The 15,981-nt window shown below is 45.4% G+C and overlaps 2 protein-coding genes across 10 annotated transcripts in view; one reads left to right on the top strand and one right to left on the bottom strand.

Moving 5' to 3' along the window:
* The window catches only part of BLVRA (biliverdin reductase A), a 274,998-nt gene that overhangs the window by 169,361 nt on the left and 89,656 nt on the right, over positions 1-15,981 (bottom strand). For 2 of the 4 annotated variants that reach the window (XM_086964877.1, XM_086964879.1), the window contains exon 1: positions 11,239-11,530. The exons of 1 other annotated variant lie outside the window; for it this stretch is intronic. The gene's annotated coding sequence lies outside the window, so the exon portion shown is untranslated. Of the gene's footprint in view, positions 1-11,238; positions 11,743-15,981 lie in introns of those variants that run through there. One more of the 4 variants, XM_086964878.1, reaches the window with a different exon arrangement.
* The window catches only part of COA1 (cytochrome c oxidase assembly factor 1), a 356,542-nt gene continuing 351,675 nt past the window's right edge, over positions 11,115-15,981 (top strand). For 2 of the 6 annotated variants that reach the window (XM_086964884.1, XM_086964890.1), the window contains exon 1: positions 11,564-11,703. Coding sequence is in view for 1 of the 6 variants with exons in the window: in XM_086964883.1 (XP_086821009.1) it covers positions 11,680-11,703 (24 nt within the window). In the remaining 5 variants the exon portion in view is untranslated. Of the gene's footprint in view, positions 11,251-11,563; positions 11,704-15,981 lie in introns of those variants that run through there. The other 4 variants (XM_086964885.1, XM_086964887.1, XM_086964886.1 and 1 more) reach the window with 4 other exon arrangements.

Below are 15,981 nucleotides of genomic sequence, written 5' to 3'. Positions count from 1 at the left end.
CAGCCCGTAACACAATTTCCAAACTTCATTGGCTGCCAATCATCAGACGTATCGAATTCAAGGCGCTATGTTTTGCCTTCAAAATCTTGAAATCGGACACCCCTGCCATCCTTCAGCATCTTTTGACTCCCTACACTCCTTCGCGTAGCCTGCGTTCTGCTGGCCAAAATCTGGCACTGGTTCCCCGATTCCATAAATGCAGATTGGGTGGTCGATCGTTCATGGTGATGGCCTCCAAACTATGGAACGCACTTCCTGCTCACATCCGTTCCTTAGATAATCTTTTTGCCTTTAGGAAAGCTGTGAAAACGTATCTTTTCCCCCTGCCTTATTAGCTTCCTTCTGTGTTCTGCTTTGTTTGTTATGTTCTTTCCAGATATAGCGCCGGGACGCCCCTTCGCTGGGCAGCTGTGCGCTCAAAAAGTCAATATAACATAACATATAACATAACATAACAGGATTATCGCTCGCATTCAGATATTTCCATCAATGGCAAATTGTAGCGATCAGCGGTATGCAACTAAACCAGTGTGCGCACATGCCGCCCAAACTCTCCGAGCAAGTCATTAATCTGTTTTGACATCCTGCTCAGTTCTAAAACTTATACAAAATGCCATTTACAAACAAGCATTGACAAAGCAAATATGCCTGGTCCTATATGTTCAACTTTAACAAGCCTGCAATATTTTGTGCAAATTTACGCAATAGGCAATACAAGTTTGTAAAAAATAAAAAGTTAAAATACCGCCTTTGAAAGGTTACCTACCCGTATTTGCAAACAAAACCAATAATAATAAAAGTTTTAAAAAATGACCCCATGTCTAAATAAAACCGAAATAAAAGTGAAGACAGAATGACCAGCCCTTGTGTTAAAATGGGCGACTTTTTAGGCGGATGTACACAAGCGAAAATTCTATCAATCTCAGTGAAGAGCGCCAAAGGAGGAAGGAGACTGAAACATTGCTCCCTGCTGCATATAGTGGTGAATGGAAGGAAAAGGAACATAGTTTCCGCCTATATAATGCAAGTGTCAATCTGTTGGTTTAGCTAATGTTTGCCTGTATAGTATTGTGAGTGCACAGTGTGATGCACAAGAGTCTTTGAGTGTGAGTGTATGTGACTGCTCCAGAGTGAGTGTGTGTGTGTATGTGACTGCTCCAGTGTGTGTGTATGTGACTGCTCCAGAGTGTGTGTGTGTGTGTGACTGCTCCAGTGTGTGTGTGTGTGTGACTGCTCCAGTGGGTGTGTGTATGTGTGTGGCTGGCTCTGGGTGTGTGTGGCTGGCACTGGGTGTGTGTGGCTGGCTGGCTGGCACTGGGTGTGTGTGGCTGGCTCTGGGTGTGTGTGGTAGTAATTGCTGTCTGCTGAGCCCGTCCGTAGGGTACAATAGGTCTCACATTTGCGAGAGATTAAGCTATTCCCTGGTCAAAAAGGAAGATCATCCTGGACCCATCCTGAAGCCATCTGATGACTTCAACTGAGCTGTTTCTGCAATTAACTGGGGACGTCATCCCAGACCATCCTGAAGTCTGCCCACAGGGTTATTTATTTAAATGGGATGACTTTATCTAGAGTCATCAGAGAAACTGCTCCAGGATTAGGGCCTGATTACAAGATGTGATGAGCTTGAACTACTGCCGGATGATCCCATGCTGATTACAGGATTAGGGTGGATTACTCCAGGATGGATCCCAGATTACTTCAGTGGAAAACATGCGATGACCTTGTACTACTCCAGAATGATCCCATGATGATTCCAGATTAGGCCAGATTACTCCAGGATGATCCTTTGAGTATTTCAGGATGGGGCTGTATTATTACAGAATCATTTTATGATGACTTCAGAATGCGGCTGCATTACTCATGGATGATCCAAGGATAACTTTAGAACGTGACTGGAACCGTACGAGTTGATTAATTAATAATGGGTATGTATTACCGCAGGATGGGTTCTGACTGTATTACTGCATGGCGGTGTAGTAGTAATATTTGCTTGCCATTCACAAGATGTTAAGAAATAAAGTTTTATTACTTTGATAGCAGAGCAAATAATAGTTACAAAAACAAGCATTGGCAAAGCCAATAGGTTTTGCCTTTTTGACCATGTGATTTGACAATGTCTTTTGTCGATGGTTTGTAGTATCGGTTAAAATGAAAAAGCATTGGCAAAGCCAAATGATCTGGCCTTTGCAAGAGCTATTGTCGTTGCCATGCCAATATGTTTTAGCCATATTGTACACGAGCGTGGCTGTTCAGCACGGCTAAAAGTTAGTGGGGTAAAGAAGAGTTGCATGTTGAAAAGTGCAATGTGATGAAGTAGCATAGATTCTAGCAACAGAGTGTCATGGAGTGGTGTAGAACAGAGTGGCGTTAAGTGTTGCGTAGACTAGATTGCTGTGAAGTGGCATAAAGTGGAGTCGTGTAGGAGAGTGGAGTAAAGTGTTGTAGAATCGAGTGTCTGAGTGGAGTGGCATGGAGGGGGTTAGGTAGAGCGTTGTTGAGTAGTGTTGAAGAGTGACATAGCATGTATTAGTGTTGTAGAGTGGAGTGGCAAAGAGTCGAGTAGAGGTTTATGGAGTAGAGCATCCCCGAGTGGAGTATCAAAGCTTATAGTGTGTTAAAGTGCAGTAGCCTAGAGTGAGGCAGTGTAAAAAACAGTGGTCCAGAGTAGACTGGCATGGAGTGCACTGGTTAAGTAGAGTGGTGTAGAGTGCATTGGCGCAGAGTAGAGCGATGTAGAGTGCAGAGTAGATTGCAGTGGTGTAAAGTAGATTGTTTCAGAGAAGAGTGGAGTGGTGCAGGGTAGGTTGCAGAGGTGTAGAGCAGAGTAGTTAAACAGTAATATTTGATGTTAGAGGAGCTCTCACAGATGTTAGCCCTGGTGCCACTGAACCTGCTGCACCATTCAAATCATGACCCTATTGTCAGTAAGGTAGCTGCACTTGTGACTGCCTGTTTACTAGTAAACTATTACAATATTTGGTGTTGAGAGGGGTTCCTAGAGCTTTGGAACCCGGTGTCACTGCACCTGCTGCACCACTGAAATGATGATCCTATTGCCTGCAAGCTAACTGCACTTGTGGTTGCCTGTTTAGGAATAACATATAGCAATACTTGGTGTTTAGTAGGGTGCCTGGAGCTTTTGGTCCTGATGCCATTGCACCTGCTGCACTATTGAAATCATGGCCCTAGTGCTTTCTAGATAACTGCACGTGTGACTGCCTGTTTAGTATTAAAGATAGCAATACTTGGGGTTTACTGGAGTTATGACAACTTTTGGCCCTGGTACCACTGCACCTGCTGCACTATTTAAATCAAGCCCCTTTCAAATGCAAGGTAACTGCAAATGTGACTGCCTCAGTAGTAGTAAAATATAGCATAGTTCTTATGTATTAACTTTATTTTTAACATCCAGTGTTTATTACAACATTTAGAATATGATCATAATGACCAAATAGCTTTAAAAAATCAATCACATAATGCCTACGAAGTGCAAAGAAAAGTACTGGAGGCATGAATAGGAAATGCCACAAACATTCTCTAAGGCTAAAACATCTGGTTTACACAACTAAATAATAACAAGCAATGGCATAGCCAATAGGTCTCGCCTTTGGGAACTTATAAGTGTTTAGCCAGAGATATTGACTTTACCTATGTCTTTAAGCTGTGCTCTATAGAAGTCTGCAGCATGCTGAAAAGTTATAATAGTGTCAGAAGCATTTTTGTTACCTTAGATATGACCAAGAAAGCATTATGTACAACTGAACTACAATATTAAAAAAGCGTTAAAAATAATGTCTTGAGTTTTTTTGTCCTTTCAATGCTGGCAACTTGTATCTGCCTGTCCCAATGGTTGCTCGTTGTGGGTTTTGTTGTTATGGGGGGGCATAAATAATAGGAGGGTGATGGTCAGTCAGTCAGTCAGTTAGTGAGATAGTCAGTTAGTGAGATAGTCAGTGAGAGAGAGTCAGTCAGAGAGAGCGAGTGAGTCAGTCAGTGAGAGAGAGTCAGTCAGAGAGAGCGAGTGAGTCAGTCAGAGAGAGCGAGTGAGTCAGTCAGAGAGAGCGAGTGAGTCAGTCAGTCAGAGAGAGCGAGTGAGTCAGTCAGAGAGAGCGAGTGAGTCAGTCAGAGAGAGCGAGTCAGTCAGTCAGAGAGAGCGAGTCAGTCAGTCAGAGAGAGCGAGTCAGTCAGTCAGAGAGAGAGAGTCAGTCAGTCAGAGAGAGCGAGTCAGTCAGTCAGAGAGAGCGAGTCAGTCAGAGCGAGTCAGTCAGAGAGAGCGAGTCAGTCAGTCAGAGAGAGCGAGTCAGTCAGTCAGAGAGAGCGAGTCAGTCAGTCAGAGAGAGCGAGTCAGTCAGTCAGAGAGAGCGAGTCAGTCAGAGAGAGCGAGTCAGTCAGTCAGAGAGAGCGAGTCAGTCAGTCAGTCAGAGAGAGCGAGTCAGTCAGTCAGTCAGAGAGAGCGAGTCAGTCAGAGAGAGCGAGTCAGTCAGTCAGAGAGAGCGAGTCAGTCAGAGAGAGCGAGTCAGTCAGTCAGAGAGAGCGAGTCAGTCAGTCAGAGAGAGCGAGTCAGTCAGTCAGAGAGAGCGAGTCAGTCAGTCAGAGAGAGCGAGTCAGTCAGTCAGAGAGAGCGAGTCAGTCAGTCAGAGAGCGAGTCAGTCAGTCAGAGAGCGAGTCAGTCAGTCAGAGAGAGCGAGTCAGTCAGTCAGAGAGAGCGAGTCAGTCAGAGAGAGCGAGTCAGTCAGAGAGAGCGAGTCAGTCAGAGAGAGCGAGTCAGTCAGAGAGAGCGAGTCAGTCAGAGAGAGCGAGTCAGTCAGAGAGCGAAGGGATAAAAGGGAAGAAAGGTTTGCATTCATGTAGCACCTGTTACCCCTGATGGGTGCTGAAGCGCCTTTAGTAGCACGCTACTCCGTAAACTATAAAGGATTAGTGTTGAAAGTTAGTATAGTGACTTAAGAAGTATTTTGAGTGGTGGATATGTTATTCGGTTATTTGGATAGAGAAGGGTAGGTTGCGGGATAGAAGAGGTAAAGAGGTTTTTATTAGGTCTCGCCTTTACCATTCCGCAGCGTCTTCAGCGGGTGGCACACGGCGATATACCGGTCGGCCGTCATGGCCACCAGCATGTAGGCTGAGGCGAACATGCCGAAGACCTGCAGGTGCTTCACCACCCGGCAGAGGGCGCCCGTGCCGCGGAAGCGGTAGGTCATCTCCCAGCAGAGCTGGGGCAGCACCTGGAAGAGCGCCACCACCAGGTCGGCCAGGCTGAGGTGGCGGATGAAGAGGTGCATGCGGACGCAGGCCGTGCAACCAGAGCACTTCAGTTGGTGCGCAGCCCCCCTCCCAGCACTGCCTTGTTACTCTCGGCAGCCGTGAGTCCCTAAACACTTTTTATATTTAATTAGCAGCAGCAGCATTTCTCCTGCGCCAGGCCACATCAAAGGCTCTGTGCCACTTTCACCCACACAGCAACACTTACAGACACGCAACACCACTCACACCCACTATCATCCACGCAACACCCCACTCACCCACGCAACGCCACTCACCCAAGCAACACCACTCACCCACGCAACCCCACTCACCCACGCAACCCCACTCACCCACGCAACGCCACTCACACACGCAACTCACCCACGCAACGCCACTCACTCACTCACGCAAAGCCACTCACACCCACGCAAGCCCACTATCACCCACCCAAGCAACACCACTCACACACGCAACGCCACTCACCCACGCAACGCTACCCATCCATGCAACGCCACCCATCCATGCAACGCCACCCATCCATGCAACGCCACCCATCCATGCAACGCCACCCATCCACGCAACGCCACTCATCCACGCAACGCCACTCACCCACGCAAATCCACTCACACCCACGCAGTGCCACTTTTACACACACAGCACCACTTTCAGAGACACAACGCCACTCACACCCACGCAAGCCCACTCTCACACACGCAACTCCACACTCACCCATGCAATGCCACTCACACAACACCACACACACGCAACGCTACTCACACCCACGCAAGCCCACTATCACCCACGCAAGCCCACTATCACCCACGCAATGCCACACTCACCCACGCAATGCCACACTCACCCACGCAACGCCACTCACCCACGCAACGCCACTCACACATGCAACGCCACTCACCCACGCAACTCACTCAAAGCCACTCACACACAGGCAGTGCCACTTTCACCCACACTGTGCAGTGCACAATAGGTCTCGCAGTAGGAAAGTTGGAGCTATTGGTTTTGTAAATGAGAAAGCCCTTTATGTTTTTAAAATGAAAACAAAAATAAAAGGCATTTTTATTTGCAATTGTAATAGCTCCAATTTTCCTACTGCGAGACCTATTGGCAACGCCAGTGCTTGTTTATATAGCGCTTGCTACCCCTTGATCTATTCTCACATGCAATGTTAGCCAACTGGGCAAGTCAAACTGTAATTTCAAGTTAACCACAAGACCTACCTCTGCATTTATGCTTTGCATAAGGGACAAACAAATCACCAATAGCAATTATCAAAGAACACAAGATGCAAAATACGGAGAAAAGGAATTTGACTTTCATACATAGCAAAACATAAATCTAACCTTGCTTTAAAGACTGTTAATAGTTGCAAAATAAATATGTATCTAGAGGATCATATATCAAATGCAGGAGAAGCTTTGGCAAACTAACACATTGACAGCTTAGCCCGCACAAAAGGTATGCCTGGGAACTGTGCTCTTCCAAACCACAGTTAAAAGCCAGATGAGGCGAGAGTGCCTTAGCACGTGGAGGAACACTCATGGCGGTATTAGTGCGTGTACAAACGAGTTCTGGAGTGGAATCAGCACCTCATCGAACTCTCCTGCTCAGTTAGGACAGAATTGAGATGAAAAAGTCTGAAGGAGTGTCTTTGGTTTCCAGATAGCCATCGCTTGGTTAGCAGGCACTTTTACTGCCAAATGAAACACTTTCGAGCATCGTGACTAAATCGAAGCAGAAACAGTGAAAAATGGCCCAGCTGGCACAATACGCAACAGACAGGACTGGTCAGTCCAATGCATCAAATGATGGCATATGGCTGCATGGTGTCATGCTGGAAGTGCTCTTTCTTGTTGGTCATTCTCCTCTAGGTAGAAGGAGACAAGCCTGCAAGATGAACGAGCGCACATTTTTCTAAAAAAACCACCAAAGATGTGCCCTTTAACTGCCCAAGAAAGGTTTGCAAGATGAAAGAGACAAGAGATGTCCAGTGAAGAGAAAAGAGGACATTACAAAAAAGGTTTCTGAAGTGAAGCAATGCAAAAAGCAAAGGCTGTTTGTTCAAGGATCCGTTGTCTACAGAAGAAACAAGTAAACGGATAGTGCACTGCCTGCTGGTAACTTAAGAGAGCTTCCTACCTTAAAGTAACCTGCTTTATAAACCCCTTTCCAGTATTTTTTCTAATCTACAATAATGAATCAAAATACTATTCAGACCAAATATATGTTTAAGCGTACTTTCTTTTTTTAAACACTATTTAGAATTAAAACACAAAGAAAATGTTATTTGGCAGAAACTGATTTTGAACTTTTTCAAAAAAGATATTGCTTTCTAAAAAGTGTTCTAGGTCCCGCGCACAGAACCTTTGAGTTTCTGAAAATGTCATAATGACGAAGGGGTATCATTACAGAAGAATTAAGTCTAGAACCCGAAGCTCTGACAGCGTATTCCCATTGCGAGTTGAGTGTACAAGAAAATCTACCGTAAACTAATGAATAAAGGTTTGGATGGCACTATTTGAATGCATCAGGGATAACTAACCAAAAGAAATAGCCTTCATGGCTTCCAGCGATTGCCTTTCTACCTGCTGTAATATGCAGACATCAGGAAACGAAAAGTACCATGGTCTTCCCTGAAGATATGGCAGCCTCATCTGCGATGCTCATTCAGGGGACTGGGCACTTTCTAACAAATCAGCACTGAACCGGCTGCAGATTCCGAGACCTGGTTACAGAAACAGTGAATCTGGTCCGAAGAAAGTGGTCTGTACTTTAGTGCTACTAAAATGTAAGAAAACACACTAATACAACCAAATACAATTTAGGGTCCCTGATCAATATTATGCAGTAAATCGCTTCAATCTGCTATCTCCCCTCGCCCCACCTCTGACATAGGTGGGCTCTCCACCAGATACGAGATTACCCCGATTAGCGCTCAGGTGCAGTTCTCAAAACTCGATGGGGTTGCAATCAGTCATGCGGCTCAGTTTTAATTTTCATACAATACACTTTTCCAGAATGCACTCCCCCTCTCTCCTGCGCAGGTAGCGAGCCAACAGACAGCTCCATTGGTGTGCTCTTCTCAGACACTTGCTTGGCACCCACTCTGCAGACAAACACATTTGCCGCCGTGTCTCAAAGAGCCAAGCACATTCATGCAATCTAAATCTTACGTAGTTGCATTCACACTTTTACAAGATCGACAAAATAATTAAAGCAAAGAGGAGCGCTGGACTCCTGCTTACACCACCTCTCCCAAACAAAGCGCTACATTTTAGCGCCGAATATTAAAGAGTGGCGGGTGGCTTCCCGCCTTTGAAACAAAGGACATTGTTTTCCGATGACCCCAAAGTGCAAGAAGTGGCAAAAATCAAACCCATAGCACTTTGCTGCCTCTTCCTCCTGCCCCACAGCTAAAATACCGACATAATATCTCTTCTTTGCCTCTCTAGTACGGTCTCCTCGAATCTGTACACGGTACACAAGAAGAACTTTCTCTGCTTCCAGTCGGTTCCTGCACCTCAACTTCCGCTTCCGGCCACTGAAGAGGAGGCACTACTGTGTAGTTCAGGAAATAGAGAAAGGACGCCAAAACAGTATAGTGTGTGTAGTCAACAAGCACTGGCAATGACAACCGATGTCGTAACTTGCCTCATACACTGCAAAGGTAGGCGATCGTACCAATTAATAGCAAGACCAAAGTTACGGGTTGGCTCAAGCTGTAAAAGCGGTGCATGAGCACAATTTAAAAATATTTTGTATGTCAACATACAACAAATATCATGTTACATTAAAATATGGTGTCTTTAAAGTTCAAGTAAATATATGTTTTAGACGCTGAATCGTGCTAAATCATATTATTTGTTATCTTTTAAAAGTAAAAGTAAACTGAAACAATTCTGGCCCAGATCTGATTACATTTCTGAACTAAATGGCAGTCAGAGGTCATGCGTATCACCAGGGCTTTAAGTGGGATAAAAAAAAAACTGGGGGGGGGGGGGGTCTCTCAAAGGGCCGTGGCCGTGATAATTAAGGGCGTGGCTTAAAACACATAAATTCGAAATATCGACTTAGCATTATGTGCCACCTGACTGGTATTTTGCTGCTTCCTTCTGTCTTTGCATCGAGATATACATAATACAACAAGTAACATTACACCTACCACAAGCCAAGACTATTGGCTTTTTCAATAGGTGTTAGTTGCATAAGATAAGTAAGCAACAACAATGGCATCTTTATATAAAATAGTTAAAATGCTTCAGTTCGGAAAAGATGAGACTGAAAGAACTGTTTGAGTCCCTTTAAAGATACATCAAAAGCAGTGAAGGGAAGTACTGCTGCCAAGGTAAGATTATATTTTTTTCACTCAGACGCTGAGAGTAAGGATAGAGAGCCCTAAAGGTACCTGTCTCAGCACCTGCTTATTAGAACTGCTGGCAACTGAAGCATCCTCAAATCATCAAGAACCATCTCATCTTGAGAAGTCATCAACTGCTCATCCTCTGATTATCAGTAACAATCACATCTTGTGGCGTCATCAGATACTCATTTTCAAGTCATCCTCAGGTCATCAGGCTCACTTTTCTAAGCTCTGCTGATGACCTCAAGAGCTTGATGATGTCTGATGATGTCAAAATGACTTCTAGAGTAGTTGGAGGATCATTCAATCACTCTGGGATGGCTTCTAAAGTAATCCTGTTTGACCTGGGGGGCAATGTAAATGACAATGCCATTTATGTATCGGTTTTCAAAACCAACACATAAATACAAATGTTGTCATTTACAATGCCAATAGCTCTAACTTTTCCAAAGGCGAAACCGTTGCATTGTAAATGCTTGTTTTTTACTGATTACATAGGTAGCTCGAAAATACCGCCGCGAGAATTACCTTTCGTGCACCAGGAAGGGTTTCAAAGGAGTAACATTTAGCAAATATCTGCAGCTGTTCTGTACACGCTGCTTTTATGTCTCTAATAGACTTCGCGTATTATCGTGTACAGTGTCTGTGCACTGATGACTTACTCGGAGATCGTCGATATTATAGTAGGGAAATCATATTGCTAATGAACGGACACGTTTATGGGAAATGTTTTAAATGTAAAAGCCCATGCATGGATGTTGTGAGCATCACGTGCTTGCCGCTGACCTCAGTTCTGCTAAGGACATAAGAAAGTATTGTACCGCATTGCATTTCAAAATGGCCTCTGCCGTTGTTGTAGTAAGGCAATCCAGACTCGAGGTGGTTGTAGGATAAGTATTTATTAAAGTTAAAGTGACAACAGGTGAGGGCCAAGGGAAACGGTCTCATCTCCTCAGCAGCTCAACCTACAATGGTAAAACACTAGAACACAAGTGCACTCCACACTCTACATTCTTAACACGAGGCATGGAGAGAATACACATTAAAGAAATACACAACATAACACATCCCCCCCCCTTATACAATAGAAGGAAAGAAAGGTGAAGTGGAAGAGGAAAAAATAAAAGAAGGGAAAAACACAAAGTCAAAGGTAAAATCCTTAAGTAGGAACAACCAACTATACAACGAAGTCTTTAAGCCAACCGGGGGCAACTCTTGTAATACACATTAAAGAAATACACAACATAACAGTTGTTGAAACCCCTTGCTATAAGTAATTGAACAAGATGCGAGCTGCAGTATTCTGCTACAATTTTTTTTCAAGTCACTGTAAATGTATTAGGCTTCTGAACTAATCGGGAAACGTGCATAAAGACAAAAGTGATACAGCACGAGGTGCGGAACTGCTGCACGGGTAAATAGAGCAGCCATCTTGAAACGGTAAAATATCTCAATGTATTAGAAGTCCAAATCACTAGTAGTTGGACTCGCCACTCGTGCAACGGAATACAGGAAACACATGAGGCACATTATATGGAGTTTCCTACCTCCGCATCTCATCGCAGATTTGCTACTCACTTTTTCCTAGGACAGAAGTGAGACTTCACTGTACGTACCGTGTGAAACAGGTAAAGCGTTGAACGCACAATTTGTTGATTGCAGTAGCAGGCGGTCTTAAATCGTCATATAGGGTAGCGATTCTCACCCCACTGGCGGTATCTGCAGTAGCAGGCGGTCTTAAATCGTCATATAGGGTAGCGATTCTCACCCCACTGGCGGTATCTGCTTTCTTGCTTGCCCTGCGCAATGCCTAGCCGTAGCCGATGGAAGGGGGGGGGGGGGGGGGGGGGGGGGGGCTATTACGTAGTTTAAAAGTTCTTGGAGTTTTCTAGATTGGCTTTCATTCTGTTTGCAGCGGATGCATGACAGCCTGTATGATCAGCATGTCTTCAGTCACTGTGAACATGTCCTATTTCTCTGTTGCTAACCTGCCCCGGTTCTTGGTTTTGAATATGTAGAAGAAACGAATAGGCTCAGTTCGGTGTTCCACAGATTCAATGTGTCCCCGCTGTGACCCACAGGTGAGACGTGATTGACTTAAAATACTTTTGTCTCGAAGGAGCACTGAAACTCACAGAGCAAAAGCATCTAAATTAACGACCAATGGGATGCCGGTATACGAGCTAACCAGACGCCGCTGTCACGTGATCCCTAAAACCGTACTGTTTAACATTGGGGAGTGAAATGTAACTGGTGGATAGGTGGTGTTTTTATTTAGTTATTTATTTATTTATTTATTTATATAGCGCGGACTTTACCCGAAGGCGGCAGAGCTCTTCACAATAGGAACAGTAATGATTCATGAGGAGAAAATTACAAGTGAACAAATTACAAAAGCAGACGCTGAATTGCATGAGGTAAAAGTGACAATTGTGAGCAAACAAAATACATGAAGTAGCACACAGTGCATTACAGGAGGAAAAAGTGACAAGTGTGCAGGTTGCAGGAGAAAACAAAGTACAATTAGAGGTATAATACTGCAATATATGGTAGACACTCAGGCACAAGAACAAATGTTACGTAGGCAATGATGGCACTTGTGCAAGTATCAAAAGCAAACAAAATGTGAGAGGTAGCAAACAGTGTGTTACAAGAGAAAAGTGGCGTGTGCATGTTATAAAAGAGTACCAAACACAGGTACAAGGATAATACTGCAATAAATGGCAAACACTCCAACCACAAGAACACACTGGGAAGGCACTTCCATAGTCATGGAGAATACAATTTTCAGTAATGGGAGGTCTTCCTTCAGATAATAGAGAGGGCGTGAATTACTTTTGGAGGTGTCTTTGGAGGAGGAGAACTTTGAGGTCCGTTTTGAAGGCCTGGGAGGAGGTGGTGGTCCGGAGCTGAGGCGGAAGGGAGTTACAGATCCTCATTGCGTTGCCTGAAAAGGATTGGGCCATCTATCTTTCCTTCTTGAAAGTGGGAGGTTCAAGCAGTAGATTTTCCACATTACGTGATGGTCTAGAGCCTCCAGAGAGTTTCAGTTTATTCGCCAGGTGGCGAGGAGAGGAGGAGTGCAAGGCTTTGTGGGTGATACAGGCAGTGTTGTAGATAGCTCTAGCCTCGATGGGAAGCCAGCGGAGGGTGGATAACATCGGTGTGATGTGGTCGCTTCTTTTGGCCCCATAATTGAAACAAGCTGCTGAATGGAGAACAGGTTTAATGGGGGACAAGTGGGATTTGGGGAGGCCTGTAAGAAGAGAATTGCAGTAGTCCAGTCTGGAGAGGACCAGCGATTGCACCAGGGTTTTAAGGTCCTGCTCCGGGAAGAAGCAACAAATTCCTCAAAGAAGGGGCAGTTGGTATCGAGCAGACTTTGCAATGGAATTGCAGGATGAGCCATGACTTTCGTCAGACAGAGTCTGGCACGCAGGTGAGTTTGCAGGAGGGAATGGCATGAACATTGAAAGAGCTGCGACCATTGCTCAACCGTGGCACTTAATGTATGCCACAATATTGTCAAGTATTACTAATGTCTGTAATGTAAGGCTTGAAGCTATAAGCCACAGAATATTCAGTGTTGTTAACTTAAGATGTCAGACTTGCAGAAAATGCCACAGGTGACATGGGGCCACTTGTAGTGCAGCATTTATATAGCGTTTATTACCCCTATGTGGCGCACAGAAACTCTTGCCTCAGTCACCCATGGGCAGCAAGCTACCTTTAGTGTGTGTTGTTGGAAGGACATTGGTTTTGTTTCTTGATTCTTTGTGGGAAAGTATTTCCATGTAGTGGGAGTTGATTATTGAGATGTGGTTATTGTGGAGTCTGCAGAATCTGAAGAAGCAGTTGGCCCACCGGACTCCAATCCGCAACCAAGTCAATTTGCTTGGGGCCCACTGCGGGCGGCTGAGGGAGCTGTAGACCTGTTGAGCCACTGCAACTTCGCCTGCCTCTCACCTCAGAAACACAGCATTTGATGTCACTTCTCAGAACCTAATGATGAGTGACCTTCATCGATTATGAGTGACATTTGATCGCGAGCAAAAATGAAGCAATGACGATGGGTAAACATATAAATATCAGAAATTACACCCATTTGAGCAGCAAGAAACGCTAAGAAGATCTTAAAACTGCTGCAAAGCACCAGAAATGGAAGGGCACTAACCTAGTCCCCTTGTAACATGATCGTACTGTTAAACAAATGTGTAACCATGATACAGACTAGCAGACAGTGACTGCAATCAATGCAGAGGAGCTGTAACTTACAGAAAGTAACAGGCTGAATGATGACACGCTCCTCTAAATGTGAATTAAATAAGATGAGTGGCACTTACGACTTTGTGTAGACTGACAGCTGCAGACTGACTAGTGACTGCAATGCAGAGCCCAGCAGCTGTAACTTTACTTGCAGTGCTGGCTGAATAATGACGCACGGCGCTCCTCTACAAGTAATTTGAAAATTAAATTAGATTCAGTGAGTGACACTTGATTGTCAGCAAGCGACATGACGGACGGTACTGGCCAGTCGCAACGTCTCTTAGGCAGCGCTGCACCAGAGAGGTCCCGACTCTCGCAGCATTCATGGCACCAGACACTGGACTGCAGTGCGGGGTGGGATCAGACCCCTACTCCAGTTGCAGCTACAGTCTGTCAGGGGTCGGTTGCAGGTGGTCATTATTTATTAATTTATTTAAGAAGCTTATAAAGCGCGCGGCTACCCCCAGCGGGGGTGTCCCGGCGCTAAGAGTACAGGTTAATCACTAGAGGGGGTTACCTGGTTCAAAACCATCCAAAAACCTGGGGCTGCAGAGGCTCACTTAATCAGAGTTTGGTGAACAGCCAGGTTTTTAGTTTGCGTCGGAAGACTTGCTCTGACTCAATGAACCTAAGGTCCAGAGGTAGGCTATTCCAGTGCTTGGCTGCCGTAACGGCGAACGTTCTGCCGCCACTTCGGGTAAGCCTAAATCTGGGAACTGTCAGTAGGCGAAGGCTGTTAGATCTCAGATGTCTTACTGATGAAGATATCTTGAGTCTTTTGCTCAGGTAAGCCCGGCCAATTCCATGAATAGCCCGAAAGGCAAGGATCAAGATTTTGAACTCAATACGTCGGACGATGGGAAGCCAATGTAGGTCATCCCGATACGCTCTGACCGAGTTGCGAGTAGGGATGTTTCCAATGAGCCTTGCTGCCACGTTCTGAACGATTTGCAATTGGTCTATAAGGTAGAGGGGGGCACCGACATATAGGCTGTTGGCGTAGTCCAGATGTGCCGTAATGAGTGCCTGGACAATCGTTTTGCGGGATGTCTGGAGGAGGTAGGGAAAAATCTTCCTAATCATACGCAGCTTATTGAAGCAGGCCGCAGTAACTTTGTTGACCTGAGCTTTACAAGACATGGTGTTGTCAAATAGGAATCCAAGGTTGCGGGCTGACTGTACTGGATTGGGTGGGGGGTTCAAGACGGTAGGCCACCACAAGGTAGCGGGGGAGCAGATTTCTGGCTAAAAAAAAGTACCTCAGTTTTATCCGTGTTTAGGGCCAGATGATTAGCAGCCATCCATGCGCAAATGTTGCCAAGGCAGTTGCGAAAGTTGGAGAAGTGGGAGTCTGAGTGGTCTCTGAATGAAAAAACAAGCTGAGTATCATCAGCGTATGAGACCACCCTGACCCCCCATGACTCAACTACCCTGGCAAGTGGGCCCAGATATGCGTTAAACAAAAGTGGGCTGAAGGCGGAGCCCTGAGGCACACCGCACATAAGGGGTTTGTCCTCTGATTCGAATGGGCGCAACAGTACCCTTTGGGAACGCCCGGAAAGAAAAGATTTAATCCATGCCAGGGCCGTGCCACCAATCCCCAGCTGCTGTAGACGAGTCACAAGTATGTCATGTGACACAGTGTTGAATGCAGCGGACAGGTCGAGGAGGACCAGCATGGCCTCCTCGCCCCTGTCCACTGATTCCTGAATAGTCTCGGATACTTCCAGCAGCGCAGTCTCGGTGCTGTAGCCGGTTCTAAAACCGGACGGTGAATCGTGCAGCAACTGGTTTGTTTCTAAGTACAGGGCCAATTGTTTCTGAACTACTTTCTCTAAAACTTTGGCAGGTTTAGGCAAAAGCGATATGGGTCGATAATTGCTGAATTGGGATGGATCCGCATCTGGTTTCTTCAGGATGGGGAGCAATCTAGCCTGTTTCCAGACTGAAGGAAATTGACCATGGGTCAAGGAAGAGTTCCAGATGGAAAGGAGAGGGTTGATTAAAACAGTCAAGTCAAGTCAGTCAAGTCAATACATTTATATAGCGCGCTACATACCCAGAGGGTCTCAAGGCGCTTGAAGAAGGGTGGG

This window comes from Lissotriton vulgaris, chromosome 4_1, assembly GCF_964263255.1.
Source record: "Lissotriton vulgaris chromosome 4_1, aLisVul1.2, whole genome shotgun sequence".
In the NCBI taxonomy this organism is placed as follows: Eukaryota; Metazoa; Chordata; class Amphibia; order Caudata; family Salamandridae; genus Lissotriton; species Lissotriton vulgaris.
Note: the sequence above shows the minus strand (reverse complement) of the source record. Positions and strands in the feature narration are given on the sequence as shown.